This window comes from Eurosta solidaginis, chromosome 3 (genome assembly GCF_040869045.1).
Source record: "Eurosta solidaginis isolate ZX-2024a chromosome 3, ASM4086904v1, whole genome shotgun sequence".
NCBI classification, from domain to species: Eukaryota; Metazoa; Arthropoda; class Insecta; order Diptera; family Tephritidae; genus Eurosta; species Eurosta solidaginis.
The window spans coordinates 229,284,789-229,308,664 of record NC_090321.1 but is presented as its reverse complement, the minus strand read 5'-3'; the positions used below and the strand labels follow the sequence as shown (position 1 = coordinate 229,308,664).

The following is a 23,876-nucleotide window of genomic DNA, read 5'->3' as shown; positions in this document are numbered from 1 at the left end:
AACTAAACGAGTCACAAAAATTTTGTTCTTTCCTAGTAGACACTCAAGCCGACATTTCCTTAATAAAAATATCATGTCTAGACAGAAATATTCCCTTAAATACGAACGACATTATTAACATTACCGGTGTCACTTCTAATTCAGTTTCTACTTTAGGTAAAATTACCGCAAATTTAAATTTTTCAAACTTTTCTATTAAATATACTTTACACGTAGTAAATGAAGACTTTAATATTCCATCCGATGGCATACTGGGTAAAGATTTTCTGAAAATTAACAAATGCATTATTAATTATGAAAGAAATAGTATTTCCTTTTGGGTAGGTAATAAAAAAGTCGCGATACCAATCATACACGGAACAGAAAGCGACAGTTGTATCATTCCACCAAGATGCGAAATATTCAGACTTTTTGATTTAGGAAATTCACCCGAGCCACTTTTCGTGGACTCGCAGGAAATCGAAAAAGGTGTTTTCACAGCTAGGTGCATTGTTAATTGCAGTAACCCAATTATTAAAGTTATAAATACCACGGATGATATAAAGTGTGTCAAAAGAAAAAGTATTCAGACAGAAAAACTTTCAAACTACAATGTTTATACAATTAACAAGACAGAAACAGAAGACAAACGTACGAAAAAACTAACTTCGATTTTAAAAAATCAAATACCTCAACATGCTTATAGTAAATTAATTGACCTTTGCATAGATTATGCTGACATTTTCGCTCTTGACACGGACAAAATGACTTTAAATAACTTTTACGAGCAAAAACTAAGATTGACAGACAACGATCCGGTATATGTTAAAAACTATAGATTGCCATATTCTCAACGCGAAGAAATAAATCGCCAAGTAAATAAATTATTAGACAACGATTTGATTGAACCTAGTTATTCGAATTACAATAGTCCTTTGATTGTAGTCCCAAAGAAAGATACAAATGGTCAAAAAGCATATCGTATGTGCGTAGATTTTCGCGCAGTAAACAAAAAACTCATTGCTGATAAATTTCCACTAGCTAGAGTTGACGATATTTTAGACAATCTCGGTAGAGCAAAATATTTTTCCACATTAGATCTTTTTTCAGTATTTCATCAAATCCCCTTGCATCCTGACTCTCGTGACATTACGTCATTCAGCACTGATCGTGGCGCATTTAGATGGAAAGTGCTTCCATTCGGCTTAAATATAGCACCAAACTCATTTTCGCGAATGATGACCATAGCTTTTTCGGGTATACCACCCAATGTCGCATTCTTATACGTCGACGATATTATCGTCATAGGGTGTAGCGAAGCACACCACATTAAAAATCTTTCAAAAGTTTTCAATACTTGTAGATCTTTCAATCTCAAACTTAACCCAAATAAATGCAACTTTTTACGACCAGAAGTTACATTTTTAGGTCATAAATGCTCAGCCAAAGGTTTGTTGCCAGACGACTCTAAGATAAACGCAATTAAAAAATATACAAAACCGACTGACAAAGACGCGGTACGACGATTCGTCGCGTTTGCAAACTATTACAGACGGTTTATACCTAATTTTGCGTCTCTGGCAGCGCCTTTAAATCGATTAAGCAGAAAAAGAGTTGAATTTGTATGGGATGTAGAGTGCGAAAGAGCATTTTTATCTTTGAAAGCAGCGTTACTTTCACCAAAATTACTTCAATATCCAGATTTTACTAAACAATTCATTATTACAGTTGATGCTTCCACAACTGGATGTGGCGCTATTTTAAGTCAAGAACAGCAAGGTAGTGATTTACCAATTTGTTTCGCTTCTAAAGCATTTAATAAAGCAGAACAGAAAAAACCTATTATAGAATTAGAGCTTTTAGCTATTTACTTTGCAATCAAGCAATTTCGACCATATGTGTATGGTACCCATTTCATTGTAAAATCAGACCATAGACCTCTAGTATACTTATTCAACATGAAAGACCCATCTTCAAAACTTTCAAGAATAAGACTGGAACTATCTGAATATAACTTTACTATTGTATATATAAATGGTAAATCAAACGTTTGTGCTGATGCACTATCGCGTATAACAATCGATGAGATTAAAGAAGCTAATAAACAAATTTTGGCAGTACAGACAAGAGCCATGACAAAAAAGGCAAACGACAAAAATTTACATAGGAAAACAGACAAAAACGACGAAAAACAACTTACTTTACATGTCTACGACAAATTTTCATTTAATTTTTCGAAAAAAGTCCCACGAATAAGATCTGCAATTACGTACGATAAAAATAATAAAACAACAAATTTAAGAATTTTTGCGCATATTAAACATAAGAAACTCGAGTTACTTAGTTTTGAACTTGTTAACGAAATAATGACTTTAGAGAAATTATTTTCGAGGCTTGAATCAGAAGCCGGCAAACACAAAATTAAGCAGATTGAATGGCCCAAAAACGATATTATGTTCGAACATTATACAATTACGAATTTCAAAAATATTGGAAATAAAATTTTAAAATCATTAGAAATTATACTGACAGATCCAGTGGAGACAGTAACAGACGAAGATACAAAATTAAAACTTATGAAAATTTACCATAATGATCCCATTTCCGGTGGACATTGCGGAATGAAAAGGCTTTACGCAAAATTGCGAACAAAATTTTATTGGAAGAACATGACTCGCGATATATCGAAATATATCAAAAATTGAAAGGATTGTCTGTTAAACAAGGTTAAACCTAAAACAAAAGAAAAACTTGTTTTAACACCAACTCCTTGTAAACCATTTGATATACTAGTAATTGACACAATAGGACCCCTACCTGAGTCCAAATATGGTAACAAGTTCGCACTTACCATGATTTGCGACATGACTAAATATCTGGTAACAGTCGCTGTACCAGACAAATCGGCAAAAACAATCGCTTCAGCTATTTTTGAAGGATTCATTTTAACTTACGGCACAATGAATGCCATAAAATCAGATTTAGGTACTGAATTTAAAAACGAATTATTTGAAGAATTAACTAAACTTTTAAATATCCAACATAATTTTTCAACTGCATACCATCATGAAACTGTTGGCACGATTGAACGTAATCATAGAGTTTTTAATGAATACTTACGTGCATATCTAAAAGACAATTTTTCTGATTGGGATGTTTATTTAAAATATTTTACCTTCCTACACAACACTACGAGTAGCACAGTTTTCGACAATCAATTTTCGCCTTACGAATTAGTTTTTGGAAAAAAGGCAACTTTGCCTAATGAAATGACAAAAGAAAAAATTGACCCGATCTATAACGTCGAAAACTATGCCAAAGAAGTTAAGTTTAGGATGCAGAAAACGCACAAAATGGCGCAAAACCTAATTAACAAAAATAAATTACAAAGTAAAAATTTGTACGATAAAACGGCACGACCTTTAATTGTAAAAATCGGAGATAGAGTGCTTTTACAAAAAGAACCACATCATAAACACGAAAAAATTTATCAAGGTCCGTTCATCATAACCAAAATTAACGAACCCAACGTAACTATTTTCGATGAAGTCAAAAACAAAGAAAAAGTGGTACATAAAAACCGACTTAGTAAAGTAAATTAATATTACCTTAATAGTCTCACTAAACTTTAAATTTGATTAAAAAGCAAATCCAAAATTTACTTACTATCATTTAAGCAGCCACGAAGGCGTAAAAATTGTTAAAAAAAAAAAAAAAAAAAACAAAAAAAAAAAAAGCACAAATTTTGTATATTTCAAATAAACCTTTTTATAAAATGGTCCGAAAAAAAAATACATATTTAGTATCTATACAAAATATAAAACTTTAAATTAAATATGTAAAACACAAATATTTACAAAAAAAAAGAGAAACATTCAACATATTTTGTCATAAATTAAAAAAAAAAAAAAAAAAAATAAAAAAAAAAATTTATTAATATTTATACCTTTCATTTAAGTTACAATGAACTATAAAATTTAACTAAAATCTAACTACTCGATGTATAAAATCTTTTTTTTTTCAATTATTAATAAAAATGGTTCCGAACCAACGAAAAAAAAAGGGAAGGTACACCCTAATATAAATATATATTCGTTTGTTCGCAACAATTTTTATAAGTTTTTGGCCAAAGAAGAATGTGACAAAATTGATCACTTTGTCAATTCTTCTTTTCCCCAAAAAGGGTGATGTAAGGATAAAATCCCCCAAATTAACTTTTTAATAATCATCTGGCAACATCTCAACATTGTTGCTCACAATAATATTTAATTGTGAATGTTACAAATAAAATGAATACAACACAACACATTATGGCATGGTCCATTGTAATATAGTATGTAAGAGAGAATAAGATATATGTGGGGTGAAACATGAAAAACGACATGCAAGAGTGACATCGGCATTTTTCATGTTTCACCGCGATCAATATAATTTCGACTACTCAGTGAATTGGACGTTTTTAGAATTGGTCATTTAAATAAAGTATTGCTAAAATCTAAAAGTTTTTCCTTTCTTTAAATCCATGAGTTTCTGGCGGAGAAGACCGCCACGCGATTAATATAAACGCGATTAATGTAAAACGGGGCGAAGAAGCAGGTAACCTAACCTAGGTGAAATGTATGGGTTGGCTAGCGAAGCCGCAACCTTACATTATATGCCGGTCTTTGCATCAGCATCGCACCCGTTGACGAACTAGTCAGTATATGCACCAGTGTCTTACCCATTAATATAGTAGTCAGCCTCTCGCCAGAATTATACCAGATTGCATACTAGTTATCACATACATCAATGTTATAACAATCGACATTCTAGCTAGTTTAAATAAGAGTATATTGATAACAGCTTTCTCCGGATGCGACCTCGCTATGCCGACTTAGTGTGGATTAGGATTAGGACCTGCTTATGTTAATCTGCATCAACGGGCTGAGCTGGAAGGTGCCGTATCTCATCGTAGTGCTTACGGAGATATTTCCTTATTCCTTTTGGAATAGTGCGCAGTGGTTGACTGTGCCAAAAATTTTGGCAGGTTAAGTTCCACGAGCACCGTTCCGTAATAGAGTTTTGCTTGGTTCAGTGCGCAATATATCTGGGTGTTGATGGCATTTGACGCGGTCGTAGTGATATGCATTTTACGGGAGCCATGCTATTGGCTGGCTAACAAAATATTTGTCTTTGAATGAAAGATATCGGTAGATACGACTTACCATCGTCAGCTGAGTTTTCCGGCTTTGGTATTGGGATTTTTCTTGCCATTCTCTACTATTCTGAAATGACAAGGTCTTAAATGAAAAGCAAAAAACATGCCTTAGGAAGCTGATACCTTTATGATCAAGGTGTTTTAGCATCGGTTAAGGTATCCCGTCTAGGCCTATCAATTCAAAAAGCTTGAATTCTAGCATTGTTGACTAAAATATGAAAGCATGAGCGCATTTCATCCAGCGCGACAGAGAAAATCCAAACGAAATACTAACAAGTATGAATAACGCCACAAAATTCTAGTCAATGAGCTAGAATGTTTGCTAACTAATTGGGCTTTTGACTGCAGGGATACTGAAAATTTTAAAAACTCACACCACAGACTGTGATCCACAGTACAGAAGTAGTTGTAATCTATGCATCTGCTTTCGAAGGCAGCATCAGCAAACAGCTCAAGTGCATTACATTGATTCGTCTGTTTGTATTCACTGGTAAAAAGAAAATATGAATTTTTCATACATTTTACATTTTTTTCCAACTTTTCCGATTTTTTAATTTTTCATTTTTAATATTTTATTTACCTACTTTTGTTGCTTCCAACAAAATTGACTTCACCACTAAGCCAAGCAATTTTTAATTTTTTTTTCAAATTCCCTGACGTTGCTATAATCAACCACAATCACTGCAAGTGCTCTGCCATAGTCCTTGGGGCAGGCATCATTTATAGGAAAATCTATTTACATACACACATATATTTGTATACTAAAATGCACTACCGCTTGCATAAAAGATGCGCTTGTGTGTGTGTGTTTGTTATCTGCTTGCTGTAGCTTAAGTTGCACTGAGCCTAAAAGTTTAGTTTGCCGATTTTCACTTTATGAATTATTAAAATTTTGCATGGATTTGTGTGCAATTTGTAATTTTGCTATAAAATAAACAATTTCTATGCAAAAAGCTTAATTTAGGCGTACAAGCCCAAATAGTACATTGTTTTTGGAGAGTTTAAAAGCAAGGATTTCTATCGATCTAGTCCAATATGTGATTTTCTGTGACCTAATTGAATGTTCCGACTCTGCTCCGGCTTTGGGTAGCGTCTGGAAGTAGCATAGAGGAGTTTGTTTTTAATTTCTTGATTTCTTGTAAGTAATCAACTTTTGAAAAGCTAAATTGTTTACAACAATAAGAGAGATATTCATGTTGGGCTGGCTATATGTTTGACGGTTAACTTTCTCTTGTCAACGTCGTTTCCATAAATGCAGCACAGATCCAAAACAATTTCAGCTGCTTTGTACTTTCAAATGGCTACCGCAACAGAAGGGACTAACTGTCGTCTCAAAGCGCTGAATATGTTCATTTCATCAATATATTCAGCTGAGCAAAGTTGAGGGAGTATATTAACATTGTTGATATAAGGGGAGCTAGTAACGGCATAAATTTACTAACGCTGTGTTAGCTGGCGCCAATTGGTAACACCAAAGGAACCTACATCGCTTTCCATTTGGTCTCTCCAGCGGAGTGGTTGCCGCTCTCTTCCTCTGCTTTCACAGGCGGTTGCGATGAAAATGCTTTCTTAGCCGGAGCATCACCTTCCACACGCATAACATGACCTTGCCAGCGAAGCCGCTGTGTTTTAATTCGTTGAACTATATTTATATCTGCGTAAAGCTCGTAAAGTTCATCTTTGAATCTTCTTTTGTTTTCGCCGTTGCCAACGCCTAGAGTTTCGTTTATATTTCAAAGAACTTTCACTCTCGATCATCACCTCAACTGATGCCGTTATGGTCCATGCTTCGGCACTATAGAGCAGGACGGCTACTATAAGTGACTTGTAGAGTATGATCTTCGTTTGCCGAGAGAGGACTTCACTTTGCAATTGCCTACCTTGTCCAAAGTAGCATTTAATGGCAAGAGTGATTCTTCGCTGGATTTTAATACTGATGTTGCTGTTTGTGTTAATGCTGGTTCCCAAGGAAACGAAGTATTTTACTATTTTGGAATTACGATTGCCAAAGGTAACATGGTTTCCAAGGAAAAATGCTCTTTGCTTGATGAAAGCAGATACTTTTTTTTGTCCTCATTCACCACCAAGTCCATATTTTCCGCTCCTCATGCAAGTTTGGAGTAAGCCGAGCTTATTGCACGGGTGTTCAAACCGACGATTTCAATATCGTCAGCATATGCCAGTAATTGCACGCACTTTTTGAATATTGTTCACCCTCCCTGAAACCCTGTTTAGATTCGAACGGCTCAAAGAAGCTATTCTTGTTGTTGTTGTAGCGATAAGAACACTCTCCGAAGGCCTGGCGATGTGTTATAGATGTTGATTGTCCTTTGCCGGATGCAAATACGGTACGTTCCGGTAACAAGCACCACTAAGCTACTAGCCCGACCATCGCGGAAAGATTTGGTATGACCATATAAAACCTTCTAGGCCATACCGCCCTCCCACTCCGTAGATCCTTGAGGAACTTGGAATCGCCAGAGCCTCGGCTGTTAAAGAAACAGGATTCACGGCCGGTAGATGAGTTTCACAATAGGGTAGACGAAGCTGCACAACCCCTTGAATCAATTTGGTATTTCAGTCGCCTCTTACGACAGGCATACCTGCCGCGGGTTATTCTAAGTCCGTCCCACTTTTGACTGAGCTGATGGTGTCATTTTCCACAGTCGTATAAGTGAAACCAAACTCGGACATGTTGTTGTTGTTGTAGCAGTGCTTCGCCCCACCTAACAGACGCGACCGATCACAAACTGTCATCAATATCCTCTAACGGGAGTCCAAGGAAACTTGCTGTTTCAACAGGGGTGGACCATAGGGAAAGGGGTGTTAGAGGCGTTGGTTCCACATTACAATTAAAGAGATGGTTGGTGTCATGTGGGGACACATTGCAAGCGGGGCATACATTTTGTATGTCGGGGTTGATTCTGGATAGGTAAGAGTTTAAGCTGTTACAGTATCCAGAACGAAGTTGAGCCAGAGTGACACGCGTTTCCCTGGGGAGTATGCGTTCCTCTTCCGCAAGTTTTGGATACTTTACTTTGAGTACTGGGTTCACCGGGCAATTCCCGGCATAAAGGTCCGACGCCTGTTTGTGGAGTTCACCAAGGACCTGCTTATGTTTTTTCGCTTCATACGGCTGTGTTCTCAGATGCCGTATTTCCTCAAAATGCTTACGGAGATGACTCCTTAAGCCCCTAGGCGGTGCTGGCTCGTCAATCAGATGTCTGTTGGGATGCCCAGGTTTCTGGGTATTCAACAGGAACTGTTTGGTCAGCATCTCGTTTCTTTCCCTGATGGGGAGTATTCTCGCCTCATTATGTAGATGGTGTTCTGGGGACATAAGAAGACAGCCCGTGGCAATTCTGAGAGCAGTATTTTGGCAGGCCTGTAGCTTCTTCCAGTGGGTAATTTTTAGGCTTGGCGACCATATGGGTGACGCGTAGCACGTAATCGGCTGGCTAATTGCTTTGTATGTAGTCATGAGCGTTTCTTTATCTTTTCCCCAGGTACTGCCAGCAAGGGATTTGAGGATTTTGTTACGGCTCTGAATTCTCGGAACAATTGCGGCTGCGTGCTCACCAAAATGTAGATCCTGATCAAACGTCACACCCAAGATTTTGGGGTGTAGGACAGTCGGTAGCGTAGAGCCGTCGACGTGGATGTTCAAAATGGTCGACATTTGGGACGTCCATGTTGTAAATAAGGTCGCGGAAGATTTAGTCGGTGGTAATGCCAGGTTTCGCGATGCGAAAAAACTGGAGAGATCAGGGAGGTAACCGTTTATTTTATTGCATAGCTCATCGATCTGTGGGCCTGGGCCTGTGGCCATTACTGTGCAGTTATCGGCGTAGGAAACGATTGTGACTCCTTCCGGTGGTGAAGGTAGCTTAGATATGTAGAAATTAAACAAAAGTGGGGATAGGACACCACCCTGTGGCACCCCTTGTTTAATTCTCCTTGGCTTTGATGTTTCGTTTCTAAATAGCACCGATGCCTGCCGACCACCCAGATAATTTGCGGTCCACCTTTTAAGACATGGGGGAAGGGTAGACCCTTCCAGGTCTTGCAGTAACGAGCCATGGTTGACCGTATCAAAAGCTTTTGATAGGTCTAGCGCTACGAGTACTGTTCTATGGTGGGGGTTTTGATTTAAACCGCAATTTATCTGGGTGCTGATGGCATTTAGCGCGGAGGTAGTGCTATGGAGTTTTCTGAAGCCATGCTGATGGGAGGCTAGTTGCAAATTTGCTTGGAAATAAGGGAGCAAAATGGCTTCGAGCGTCTTTGCTACTGGCGATAGGAGAGATATCGGACGATACGACTCTCCTATGTTAGCTGGTTTACCAGGCTTTAGTAGCGGGACCACCTTGGCCATTCTCCATTTCTCGGGTATGACAAAGGTGGAAAGAGACAGGTTGAAGACCTGCGCTAAATATTTGAAACCCTCTTTCCCTAGGCTTTTAAGCATCGGCATGGCTATGCCGTCTGGGCCCACTGCTTTGGATGGTTTAGCGCGACCAATGGCGTCCTCAACCTCTTTAGCGGTGATGGTGATTGGTGACGCGCTGAAACTCGGACATAGCGGCATATAGTCAGCTCTTTTTCGAGCTATCTAAGACGGCTTTAAAATCGACGAAGAGGCGAAGTGTAAACAATTTTTCGCGGGTTTTTTCTATTGTGAAAATCTTAGCGATGGAAGATTTACGAGTCTGAAGCGGCACTGTCAAAATCCAATCAGCCGATTCACGGTGAGCTTCAATATTTCGCATAATAAACTTGATAGGACCTTATATGCGATATTCAGAAGGGTGATTTCCCAATATTTGGAGCATTTGCAGGATCCTCTTTCTTGTGTACTGGGCAAAGAATACTTAAGTTCCAATTGTCGGGCATGCACTTGTCCGACCATATTTTGCACAGAATATGATGCATGCGCCTTATCAACCCTTCGTCGCCGTAATTTAATAACCCCGCAGGCAACATCTCAGCGCCCGCGATCTTATTTATTAATTTGTTGTTTGATATTCTGACTTCGACATTATCGGGTGGGGGTACATTATTTCCATCATAATCGATTGTGGAATCAGGTTCATAATCTCTGTGCGGTACATAGCTGTCCCCATTTAAGAGAGCGGAAAGGTATACCCTTCGTACTCTAAGTACTCTCTGGCCGCCGGTTACAAGGTCGGGGTTTTCGTTTTGAAATTAGTTTTCCCCGAACTCAAAACTTAAGGTTTGTCGCCGATTTTTTTTTTTTTTGTTGAACTTTTGATCATTTTTCTTAGTGGCTAGCAGCTCAAGCTCCTCGCACTTACAACTTTCTGAAACTGCTTTTTCTTCTTGTAATTCGAATTAGCGTCCATACCTTCTTCTTGTTGTTCTCGCTTTTAACGAAGGTCTGTAGATAGTTGCAACGCGGAATTTTTCTTCATGGTGCCAGTTTTTTCCGTGGTTGCCGGTAATGAGAACTTTTTCGTCGGCGGAGGTACGAAAAGCGTTAGAGTTATGTCTTTAAGAGACACCATTCTTTTTAGGAAATATTCCACATGCTTTTATCGTTATTCAAACAGGTTTTGAAAAACTTTAGCCAAGTGACTTATAGCCCAATTAATCCTACGTCTTTTTAATCTGGATTTAAAAGCTGGGCTAGTCATAAGGACTTTGGGCCATGTTTTCAGAATCCCCAAGAGTTTAAGCTGAAGTGCGCAGTAAGATACTGGTTCCTAAAATACGAGTAAACCCAAAAGTGTTATAAATCAGGATAAAACCACAAACAATATATAATAACGCCGTAGAAAGCATAAAGAAGTGGCTTACAAATGAGAGGCTGGGGATAGCTAAAACTAAATCAGAAGTAGATTGTGGATGACTTAGTTCTAACCATCGGAGACTGTTAAACTAATTTAAAGCGCTACTTGAAATATATACTTATACAAATTGACTGAAAACTAATTTTTATGGAAAACTTCAGGGCGGTGGCAAATAAAGTTTCTAAAGGTAGCAATGCTACGCATCAACTATTGTGCAATTTAACCAGATCGCAAATTAAAAGAAATGTTCGAGGAAATTCATGTTAATTTGGAATATGTTATGATCGGCAGCACGCTGAACTAAAATACCAGCTCACGTCAAGTTTCAGTGGGCGCGGCGTTTTCAGGAAAATAATTTCTATGCGCACTGCCCCACTAGTTAAAAAGTGCATGTCACGGCGAAATAGTCACTGTTTAAACAGTTTTTGGATAGGAACCTTGAGCTAAGTTTCACTTTTGTGCCGGCTTAAAGATTGAAAGACAGCTGCATATAGAAAAGAGGCGCAGAGAATTCCGCTACTAGTGGCTTGAATCGCCTGTTGTTGTTGTTGTTGTAGCGATAAGGTTGCTCCGCGAAGGCTTTGGGAAGTTTTAGCGATGTGATGGTCGTTTGCCGGATACAAATCCGGTACGCTCCGGTACCATTGCACCATTAAGGTGCTAACCCGACCATCTCGGGAACGATTTATGTGGCCACATTAAACCTTCAGGCCATTCCCTCTCTCCCTACCCCCAAGTTCCATGAGGAGCTTGGGGTCGCCAGAGCCTCGTCTGTTAGTGAAACAGGATTCGCCGCGGATAGGCGAGGTTGACAATTGGGTTTGGGGAAGCTATATATTGCGCTGGCAACCTGACAGGTTGCGCTACACAGCCCCTTGAATCTGGTATTTTAGTCGCCTCATACGACAGGCATACCTACCGCGGGTATATTCTGATCCCCTAACCCGCTGGGGTAGCTTGAATCGCCTAACCCTCTTTTATGAGAGCAGTGTACTGCTGCAACGAGCAAGATAAGAAAATGTCATAAATGACTCAGGAAGAAGTCCTAAAGTAAGCGATTTGTGAGCTTTTTATGAACATTTTAGGAATCGTATCGCAATCTTACTAAGAATCTTAAGATGTATGAATTAGATGACAATGGCAATCATAAATGAGATCATATTAAGCGGAACTTATCCGATTGATTACTCCTTTTTGACTCTTTAGTTAATACGAATGTTTCGTTCGTTAGAGTAAAACTTGAGTATTTTAAATGCAGTCGTTTTGATCTAAGTCTTAAAGTTTATATGTTGATACTAAGTGCTATTATATGCTATTGTATTCTGTACTATTGTAATAATCATAAATATTAAAAAAAAAAATTATAAGTATACAGCTGATATCTATAATACTTATAAGTCTAGCTGTGATACCTTTGGAACTCTTAATTCTTACTTAGTTATTCATAGGCTGACTTTAGCCAAGTTCACTGTGATTGTTTCTTATGAAATTATAACTGTATACATATAAATTAGTGTGTAATAATAATATATATATGTATTACGTATGTGTCTGTGCTAATCAAGCAACTTTGGAAATAAAGAAAAAATGTACTCACCTATCGGCTGGTGCTGAACCTGAAGCCGGCTTGAGGCTTTTAAATGCTTTCAGCCACTTTGTTTTCATCGATGGTGCGATCGCGGCTGAAAGCTTACGCTCGGCGCGTGGCGAACCCGGGTCAACTTTACTCACGTATAGGTCTTTCTGCAATGATAAACGATAGAAACGAATTTAAATAAAATATTTTAAATGATCGGTAATGTATAAACATAGGATAGAGTGAAGGAGACCTGGATGGCACTTTTTGCATGTACAATTATTCTGAGGTTTACATACGTGGCTATACCAGCCCGCTCTCTCTTATTGAATATTTGCACATCCTATATTGTGGAGCCCTTGTTTGGTAGATGGGCATGCAAAAAAGAACATACCTCAAAATGTTAGAGGGCGAATGAAGGCTGTCGATGCTTAGCATAAAGGGAGACCTGGAAGCAACCACGACAGCTGCACCGAACATTCCATCTGTAGACCTGCTGGCAAAGAACATAGCGTTAACAACTGCATACGGTTAAAGTAGTAAGCCGTCATCAAATAGTTGACAGACTACCTATTTCGCTACCTGGTCTTCAAAAAGGGCTCTAGGAGTCACAATAGAGGTGGATGGTTTGCGCAGGTGTACCTAAACGAGGCGATACACGTCCCCTCAAATGTTTCCAAAGTAGTTGGAGGAGAAGGGTCTACAATCTGATCATACAAGATCCAACAATCTGGCAGAACACTGTAGCGTTTTTCAGGAGAAAGTAGTAGCCATAACCAAAGCACCAAAAAGACTGAAGGAAAGCAGCATTAATTAAGGCAAAGAGCTCACATTGCACAATTTCTTAAAGTGTGTGTCTGGAAAGAATCGGGATAGGAAGAAATGTATACCTGTATTGGATTCCTGGGCATACTGGAATATATGGGAATGAAAAAACGGACGAGCTAGCTCAAACGGGCGTATCCCTCGGGACGCTGAGCGTCCCAATCAGAACATATGTTCGCCCAAGCAGAAAGGCGTGGCCATAAGCGCGGGGCTGTAAAGTGACGAAGATCATGTGTAGGCCTTGCAAACTCAGATGTTGGAAGTGGTGGTTGGAGGGGGGAACGATGGAGATTTTGCGCTATAACAAGTGGCAGAGCTATCAGATCTAGAAGCAGCATATAGCATATACCCTAGAGTGCTTCTAGTGTTTGCCAGGGGACTGGTTTTGATAGAGTTTTTCAGTTTGATTATTCCACAAACCTCTGGTAAAACTGTTGACTCATACAGTATATTTAAGCTTTTTATGGACCAGCTGATTCAAGCTGACCTAATGTATAAAATTTAGTATGAAATCGAGTACAAACTCTACTCGCTCATACAGTAGCGGACAGAAAAATGGAAGTGGCAATTTTTTAAAATTTCGTCAATGAAATGCTTTTATTTTTATTTCCGACTATTTAAGAAAAAACTTGCATTACGCTAGTAATTGACACTATGCAAAGCAATTCCTAAAACATTTTCGAAAAAGTTCAAAATTTCGGGAAAATTTTACGAAATCTTCGAACTTTGAACTAGGGGCTATCTGAGCTTTATTCGTATGCAGTTTTGAGTGGAAATCTATTTTTAGTCTAGTTTTGACACTTTATTTTGCGAAGAGTGTTTAGGTTTTTACCCATACGAAGTGTGAAACAGTTTTTGTAAATGAAAAAAGTTTTAAACACACTTAAAAAAAAAAATCTAAAATAAATACGAATCTTGAGAGACTTATATCGTTATCCATTTTGGAATAGAATTGGTTGGGCCACAAAACTGCATAATTGAAAACAATCTGAGAAATTCAAATAATAATAATTGTAAACATTGCCACTGCTATATTTCCTTTCACTGCTGTAAGTATGAAAAATCTTATTAAAATTTAAATTTAAGTACGTGTGCTCAAGATTAGGAAACACACCAAATCGACCATGCACTTTTATTGCAATAAAAAACAAAATATTTATTTATTTATGTGAGACACTCTAATGTTCATACATCCATCAATTTGCATTTGAATGTTGCCTTGCATGAAAGCGGCCAATCTCGTTTCTCTTGAAACATCATTGCAACTTTTAATATCCTGTCACTTCGCTGAAGACTGTAAGCTCTGTAAATCATTGTCAGTAACCAAGTAGTAGATTTTCAACATACATACAAACATATATACATACCAAAAGGTAATGAGTGCAGACTCACGACAATACGTTTGTAAATGAAATCCACTCAGCATATCGAAAAGGCGACGCCGAGTGACAGCTGTGACAATAAAACGATACTAACGAATAAATGCAAGAAAAACAAGTAAGGAAGGCTAAGTTCGGGTGCAACCGAACATTACATACTCAGCTGAGAGCTTTGGAGACAAAATAAGGGAAAATCACCATTTAAAAAAATGAACCTAGGGTAACCCTGGGATGTGTTTGTATGACATGGGTTTCAAATGGAAGGTACTAAAGAGTATTTTAAAAGGGAGTGCGCCATAGTTCTATAGGTGGACGCAATTTAGGGATATCGCCTAAAGGTGGACCAGAAGTGACTCTAGAATGTGTGTTCTACGATATGGGTACCTAATGAAAGTTGTTAATGATTATTTAAAACGTAGTGGGCCTTAGTTCTATAGGTGGACGCCTTTTCGAGATATCGCAATAAGGGTGGACCACGGGTGACTCTAGAATGTGACTGTACGATATGGGTATCAAATTAAAGGTATTAATGAGGGTTTTAAAAGGGAGTGGCACTTAGTTGTATATTTGAAGGCGTTATCGAGGTATCGACCAAAATGTGGACCAGGGTCACCTAGAACCTTATCTGTAGGGTACCGCTAATTTATTTATATATGTAATACGACGAAGAGTATTCCTTCCAAGATTCCAAAGGCTTTTGATTTCGCCCTGCAGAACTTTTTCAGTTTCTTCTACTTAATATGGTAGGTGTCACACCCATTTTACAAAGTTTTTTCTAAAGTTATATTTTTCTTCAATAAACCAATACAATTACCATGTTTCATCTCTTTTTTCATATTTGGTACAGAATTTTGGCATTTTTTTCATTTTTCGTAATTTTCGATATCGAAAAAGTGGGCGTGGTCATAGTCGGAATTCGGCCATTTTTTATACCAAGATAAAGTGAGTTCAGGTAAGTACGTGAACTAAGTTTAGTTAAGATATATCATTTTTTGCGCAATGTATCGTGTTAACGGCCAGCGCAAGGACAGACTGTCGACTGTGTATAAAAACTGGGAGCCCCGCCCATTTTGAATTTTTTTTTATTTTTGTATTTTGTTGCACCATATCATTACTGGAGTTGAATATTGACACAATTTACTTATATACTGTAAAGATATAAAATTTTTTGTTAAAATTTTACTTTAAAAAGTTTTTTTTTACAGTGTGCGTGTTCGTCAACCGATTTTACTAATGTTTATCTAGGACGCATATAGTAATAGGAGTAACGTGCCTGTCAAATTTCATCATGCTATCTTCAACGACTGCGAAATTACAGCTTGCAAAACTTTTAAATTACCTTCTTTTAAAAGTGGGCGGTGCTACGCCCATCGTCTAAAATTTTACTAATAATCTATTCTGCCTCATAAGGTCAATCCACCTACCAAGTTTCATCGCTTTATTCGTCTTTGGTAATGAATTATCGCACTTTTTCTGTTTTTCGAAATTTTCGATATCGAAAAAGTGGGCGTTTTTGCAGCGCGATTTCGTTCATTCTAAATATTGATCTGAGATGAGTGCCCAGGAACATACATACCAAATTTCATCAAGATACCTCAAAATTTACTCCAGTTATCGTGTTTACGGACGGACGGACGGACATGGCTAAATGAATTTCTTTTTTCGCCCAGATCATTTTGATATATAGATGTCTATATCTATCTCAATTAGTTTATGCCGTTACGGATTGCCGTTATGCGAACAAAGTTAATATACTCTGTGAGCTCTGCTCAGCTGAGTATAAAAAAGGAAAAAAGAAGCAAATCAAACTGACTGGCGATTATTTACGAGAGAGAAATTAACAGCGAAATTCTTGAGCAAGTGAAACGAAGTGAAGTGAAAAGTAAAACTAAAGACATAAAAAATAAATCAACATTTCCAACTGACACGGAAGTTAGCCACACCATCGCATCGGTGCACTCAAGTGTAGCCGAATTCGCGAAAAATATATATGTTTGTTCACTTGGGGTCACTGAATGATTTAAGCGAATTTGGGGCACAATTTAGCCGATTACTTGAGTGTTGATGCATACTTTGTTTGTTATGTCAATGGTGAGTTGAATAATTTAATTTTGGCAAAAAAATTTCAACTTAGAGATGAGAGTTACGATGGATAATTTTTCACGAATTTCCCAGTGTACTTAGGAAATAAGTTCATCTTGTTGCGATGAATCATCACAAAAGCACTGCATATTGCTGATTAAGTTACTTAAGTTACAATCGTAGATCGCTACGACAGGAAAGATATAATCGTAGAAAACTCTCAATTGCAATTGAAGGAATCATATTCACCCGATTTTTGATCACTGGGACTATTGTCTTGAAGCTGGTAGCTTGAGCATTGCGGCTTTCATCGAGCCTATAAATGAAAACCCCGCCACCGGCATTCACTTCCTTTATCGACCCATCCCGATGTTCCTCTCGAGGGAATGAAGGTGCTAAGTCACCGCAGGCGGTTGTTGGCCCACAACATCCATTCTGCTTGGAATAAATTAGAAAATATCAAATGGGCAAAAGTGATCGAGGACACTATGCCCATCGATAGATAGGTAGATTGCTGTGATTCATATTCACTATGCACTGTGACCTATATACCGTCAATCTGTCACCCAATTCTCTACACAGGACGTCGTCTAAGCCGAGGTCCCTGCGAAAGCTAAGAATGGAGCTCGGAATAAGAGAATATGTGTGCCTATTTTCTTATTCCAGGGGTATAACTATCGAACGGGGGTTTCTTCGCATCGGCATTACAGGAGGATATGTTTCTCAGTCTTATTCTCTCTACCGCAGAACAGAGAAGTCGCAACTGACACCAGGGCCCTTGATAAGGTGGCTTTCAACCCCCTCCTCAGTAAACAATTTCTAATGCAGCTTCATATACTGCACATTGCTAGATATTTAATGCTGTCGCAAGTAACCAGGGGTATAATTCCCATCCAGGGAGACCTGAAAGCATCAGTCATATATCTCCGTTAGTGCGTAAGTTGGAGGCCAATCGATATGACTCCGCCAACCAATCCGCTCTGCCCAGACAGCTCTGCCTAGGCAAGGTTGGTTAGAATCCCTTGATTGTATTCGTACACACACCGCTGTACCAACGCCCTATACAGAAGTCTGTCAACCAGATCTTTTTTTGCTATTGAGTCAACAGGAGTTATTTCAAAAGCCCAAATAAAGACAATGCTGAGCGACCCTTTGCTGTCTAGTAACACAGAAAGTGTAAATTTTTGCTATTGTGGGGAGACCTGTCTGAGTTCCATTTCAAATCGCAAGCTTGAAAATACAATTAGTCTCTGCCTTTAGTAGCCATAGCAGGGAAAACAGCAAAAACTTATTTCAAAATTTGACCTCCTACTAACTACCATTTATGCAACGAAAGGAGATCCACACTTTCTTTTGGAAACCGCACAAGAGACAGAAAAATAGGCCATAGTGATACAGCGAATAAAGAAGTAGAAAGGTTTTGAAGCTAGTTTATAAATCTTTCCCGATAATCTAACCCAAATGCTGGGCATTGTTCAAAGTATTACAGAGAAGACATGCAAGCTGGTATGGTTGTTAAGACCACGAGCAAAAATATCTCCCAAAATCTTAGATTAATGTAACAAAGGTCTGGAAATATTAATAATGAGAGAAAAGTTCGTAGATCAGCTATCCAGTTGTACTCAATGTAATGTTATGTTATGCAATATTATGTTACGTAATGGTATGATATGTTATGTTCTGATTTGCGATGTTACGTTACATTATGTTATGAAATGTTATGTTATGTTATATTTATTATGTCATTTTATGCTATGTTATGTTAGATATATTATGTTATGTTATGGTATGTTATTTCTAGTCCATTAGCATGAGAGTAGCCATAGCGCACGACCCTTAAGAAATGCTAAATGCGGTCCCAGGTACGGTGAGTTGTGCAAACCGTGGTAGATTGGGTTCTGGTAGGTAACCCATCGTGTAAGAAGGGAGCCTTACACTCCAAAAATTTTTATGTTATGTTATGTTATATTATCTTATAAAATGAAATCTCAATCTTTATTCTGTTCTGTATACCTTCGAAAAGTTTATTTATACTTTCCTGTTTTATATTATGCAAAGTACTGTTATGTTATATTATGTTATGAAACGTTAGGTTATGTCGTGCTATGTTATGTTATGTTATGTAATGTCTAGCCCATTAGCGTGTCAGTTGCCATAGAGATCACGCCCAATGCAAACGTACCCGAAGTAATGCTAAATCGGTGCTCTTTACTCGTAGATTATGGCAGTGGGGCTTGAACCCGGTTAGTGCATAAATCATTTTCTTCTTCGACAAAACTAAAAAAAAATATGTTATTTGATATGATGTTTTGTTATGTTATGTTATGTTATGCTATGTTATGTTATTTTATGTTATGTTATGTTATATTATGTTATGAAATTTTATGTTATGTCGTTCTATGATATGTTATGCTATGTTATGTTATGTAATGTCTAGCCCATTAGCGTGTCAGTAGCCATAGAGATCACGCCCAATGCAAACGTACCCGAAGTAATGCTAAATTCGGGCCCAGGTATGGGGAGTTGCGCTAGCCGTTGTGGGCTACGTTCTAGTGGGTAGCTTTTCGCGCAAGAAGGGTGCTCTTTACTCGTAGAGTATGGCAGTGGGGCTTGAACCCGGTTAGTGCATAAATCATTTTCTTTTTCGACAAAACTAAAAAAAAAAATATGCTATTTGATGTAATGTTTTGTTATGTTATGTTATTCTATGTTATGTTATGTAATGTTATGTTATTTAATGTTATGTTATGCCATATTATGTTATGAAATTTTATGTTATGTCGTGCTATGATATGTTATGCTATGTTATGTTATGTAATGTCTAGCCCATTAGCGTGTCAGTAGCCATAGAGATCACGCCCAATGCAAACGTACCCGAAGTAATGCTAAGTTCGGTCCCAGGTATGGGGAGTTGCGCTAGCCGTTGTGGGCTACGTTCTAGTGGGTAGCTTTTCATGCAAGAAGGGTGCTTTTTACTCGTAGAGTATGGCAGTGGGGATTAAACCCGGTCAGTGCATAGATCATTTTCTTTTTCGACAAAACAAAAAAAAAATATGCTATTTGATGTAATGTTTTGTTATGTTATGTTATTCTATGTTATTTTATGTTATGTTATGTTATGTTATTTTTAATGTTGTGATATTTTGTAAAATGATTCCTCAATTTTGTTCTATTTTTTATACCCCCGTAAAGGTTATTTGTTCTTTCGCACAAATAATTGTTTGCAGATAATTTTTATGATAAATAAATAACTAACATTTCAAAGACCTGTTTTATGTGCCAAAGGATACCAAAACACAAAATCATAAAACGTTAAAAACACCACTACAACAGATTTCATCTAACACAGCTTTCCTTAAATTCAATACATTTCCAAATGAATGCATTTCAATTGTCTAGTCGTGCGTACATTCCATTACATTTCTGCACTTCAAATATGTTCATCCATATGTACCATAATGGAATGAAACCACATAACAACAAGCATATTTAAAAACATCAATATTCAACTCACCAACACTTAGCGCCAGTATCAGTCCTAACGTCCGCTCCCTCGCTCGCTTGCTCAATCAATAGGAATACCGCAACGAACATTTTTATACAAGGAAATTGAAAAGGTGCTCAAGTGAAAATAATTTGGTTACATTACAAATTCAATCAGTTGCAATTGTGGCAAATCGTATATACAAAAGTATGTGAGTGAGAGTATGAAAGTGCAAAACGGTATAGCCGATATTTGTGTAAAAATATCTTGAAGTGCTTGTCATTAGAACCTCGTAATTAAGGTTTAACAAACTATGAACTCAGCGAGTGTTTAGACGTACATACTTTTTAAAAATGTTCAAAATTATTGAAGGTTTTGTTTTTCCAGGATTAAACAGTTTAAGTAGTAGTTAAGCATAATCAACTTACGTGGCAATGGAATTTGCTGTATTGCATTCAAAGCATTTGAGTGTAGTTGTGCAATTCTAAAATTTCCAAATACTTTTCATTGGTTCTTAAATTAAATTTATATGAATTAAGAGAATTCTGTTTATTGAATTACAAAAAATGCGGGTAGCTTTTAGGATTGGTGATAGTGCTATTTTAAGCTTCGTTTTAGTTGTGAGTGGGTTTCGGAAAGAATTTAGGATGGAAAATCTTATAAAGTTGTAGAAAGTAAGAATAGGATTGGCGGCTGATAGGAATGCTACTTGCTTCAGACGACTTTAACCAGAACAGTTAATCCTAGAGATGGCATCCAAGCTCGGTTTGACCATAATAGATTCTGTCAGAAGCTCAATATATCGATTGTAAGGCTTAGGAAAATCGAACCACGATATAACATGTCAACAGGTTTTTGTGACTTTATGTAAAATTACCTATATTATGTTGTGTTGTGTAATGCTCAGTTCTGTTATGTTATGTTATGAAATGCTATGTTATATTATATTATGTTATGTAATGTTTTGATATGGTAAGCTAATCTTAACTAGTTATTTGATGTTATGTTATGACATGTAATGTTATGTTATGTTATAGTATGCTATGTTATATTATGGCAATTCATATTATGTTATGTTACATTTTTTTTTTCTCGAAGCAAAATTTCCCAAACATATGCAAGACAGGACAAGGAGTTTTTAATCAAAAGGACAAAGAAGATCCCAACTCTTCATTGTGTTTCCGCCCACATTGTACGCTGAAACCTGAAGGAAACTGATAGAGAGAGAGCGCTAGGCCCTGATTTCTTGAACAATACATACGACAGCCTTGTTCGGTTGGATATTCCAGAAAGTACATTCCCATATCTTTTCACGGACGAAGTTGCAGCTATTATTGAAGTACGAAGCTGCGAGCTGGGGACAGCTTAAACTAAACAAGGTCGTGCGCATTTTAAACCAATGAAAAGCAGATCACAAATGAAGCAAATTCCCATTATCAGGTATATAGCGATTGGAACCAGCACATAGAAACCCGCACTTCAATGAGATATCTCGGGTTTGGCTATACAGGGGGCTCACATTATCGAAACACATGCGAGGTTCTTTGGAAAGGGCTGCTCATAAAATAGCGAATCTTAGTCGATTAGTGCTTCCTGCAGGAACCTTGTACGTTATCCAGCCCATATTTCCGTTGGAAAGCCTCGCTTGCCAAATGAAAAAGTTTTGCCATTGGCAGTAAATGTTGACAATGTGTCTAGAGAAGCCATAAACCTTAGTATGTTTACTCTACCCAAACTCTTGAATCCCAATGTTATATTATATTGCGACACGTAAATCTATTTCACCTAGTTATTTGGCTAATTTATGTTGTTATGCTTATGCTATAGAATTAAGCGACGCAGTTTTTGTAATAACCGGTACTAATACTAGGTACAAACACGCGCCAAATTGGCAATTTATACGATTTGGGCAATTTATTACGCAATTTATCATATAATAAATTGCAATAACAAATTGCCAATTTAAAAAAATTGCGTAATAAATTGTTTCAGACTGTAAATACAACCTTGTAAAGTGTGTTTATTGAGTAGATTTAAACGTCACTTGCGCATGGCTCAATTATATGGTTGGCTCATCTCATCAGTTGATATTATTTTTTTCATTTCACTGGAGTAGGAATTGTCAAAAGAGGATGGCAAACTCAAAATTAAACCAAAACATTGAACACATTATCTTACAACACGCACAAATTTCAAAGTTTTATGTTTTCATTCCATTCCATTCACCTAATTCCAACACGCACATTTTGACATTCTGAACACAGGTATGTTGTTGCTGTAGAGATGAGCCAACCGGCCATCAAATTACTATTGTGTAAGCTACATTGAGTTGTATGAACACCACTCAATTTGAATTGATATTGCCTCAATTTATTTTTCTGTTTGAACATAGTATAAACTGGGAGTCAATGTGTTGCTGTGATTTTTTATTCTGACTATTTATATGAGGTTGTACTATGATATATTTTGTTATGTAATGTTATATTGATTAATCGTCTGTTATACTATGTTTTGTAACGTTATGTTAGGTTGTGTGACGTTATGTTATGTTATGTTATGTTATGTTATGTTATGTTATGTTATATTATGTTAAGTTATGTTAAGATATGTTATGTAAATGTTATGTTAAGAAATGTTATGTTATGTAAATATTACATTCTATTAGGTTATGCTTTGTAATCTCAACGTTATGCTATGATTCGTTTACGCTTTGTTTTTTTTTGGGGTACTATGATTGTTACGCTATATTGTTTTGCATAATATTATTTAATGAGAGAGCTTTCAGGGTTATGTTAAGCAACGATTTGTTAATTCACTGAATTAAGGTCTACTAATTTGTATGTTTTTGTTCCTCTCTTCTCGTTTAAGATAATTGTTAAGAGAATGACGATAACCAACTAATGATTCCAGTAATTAGCAATTCTTATAGTCACTTTATCTTCTCGTTTAACTTTTGATTTATTTTCCTTTAAATACCAGGCAACAATGTTTTGATTAACTTCGGTAAAAATCTAATAATTTTCATAAGAAAGAAGATTTAACAATATGCTGATATCATATTCAAGATTATATTTGTACGTTTTTGTGTAAATAAATACATTAGGCTGGAGCGAAATATACCAAAAAATTTAATATTAATTTGAAATTTAAAGCGAAACTGAATAAAGTATTTATTATATTCTTAGATATTATTTCTTTATTTAGATGGTTAGGTGTACGATTGTTTTGAAAAATTGAGGAGAAAAGTTTATTGTTTTATAAAAAACTGACATACCTATATGTTAAACAAGCTTGAGATTTTGTAAGCATCTTAAATATAAGGCAGTCGTAAATTGCCAAATACCAGAAGTAATTTTTTGGCCCTCACCGCTGGTGGGGGCACCAAAGATTGCTTTAAAGAAGCAAAACAATTGTTGTTTGTTCTAAATGACAAGTTAAATGACGTTTGCTTGGTTTGAGAGTTCAAATAATTCTGATTTCATTCACTCTTCTACTCCTTTTTCTACTTTCTGTTTAAATCCAATCTAAATTATCTCATATATGG

The 23,876-nt window shown here is 37.0% G+C and overlaps 1 protein-coding gene across 1 annotated transcript in view; it reads right to left on the bottom strand.

Moving 5' to 3' along the window:
- Positions 1-23,876, bottom strand: part of Stacl (Stac-like) — a 765,750-nt gene that overhangs the window by 198,219 nt on the left and 543,655 nt on the right. Inside the window, 1 exon segment of the mRNA XM_067775429.1 lies at positions 12,584-12,729. Within this exon segment, the coding sequence (XP_067631530.1) occupies positions 12,584-12,729 (146 nt within the window).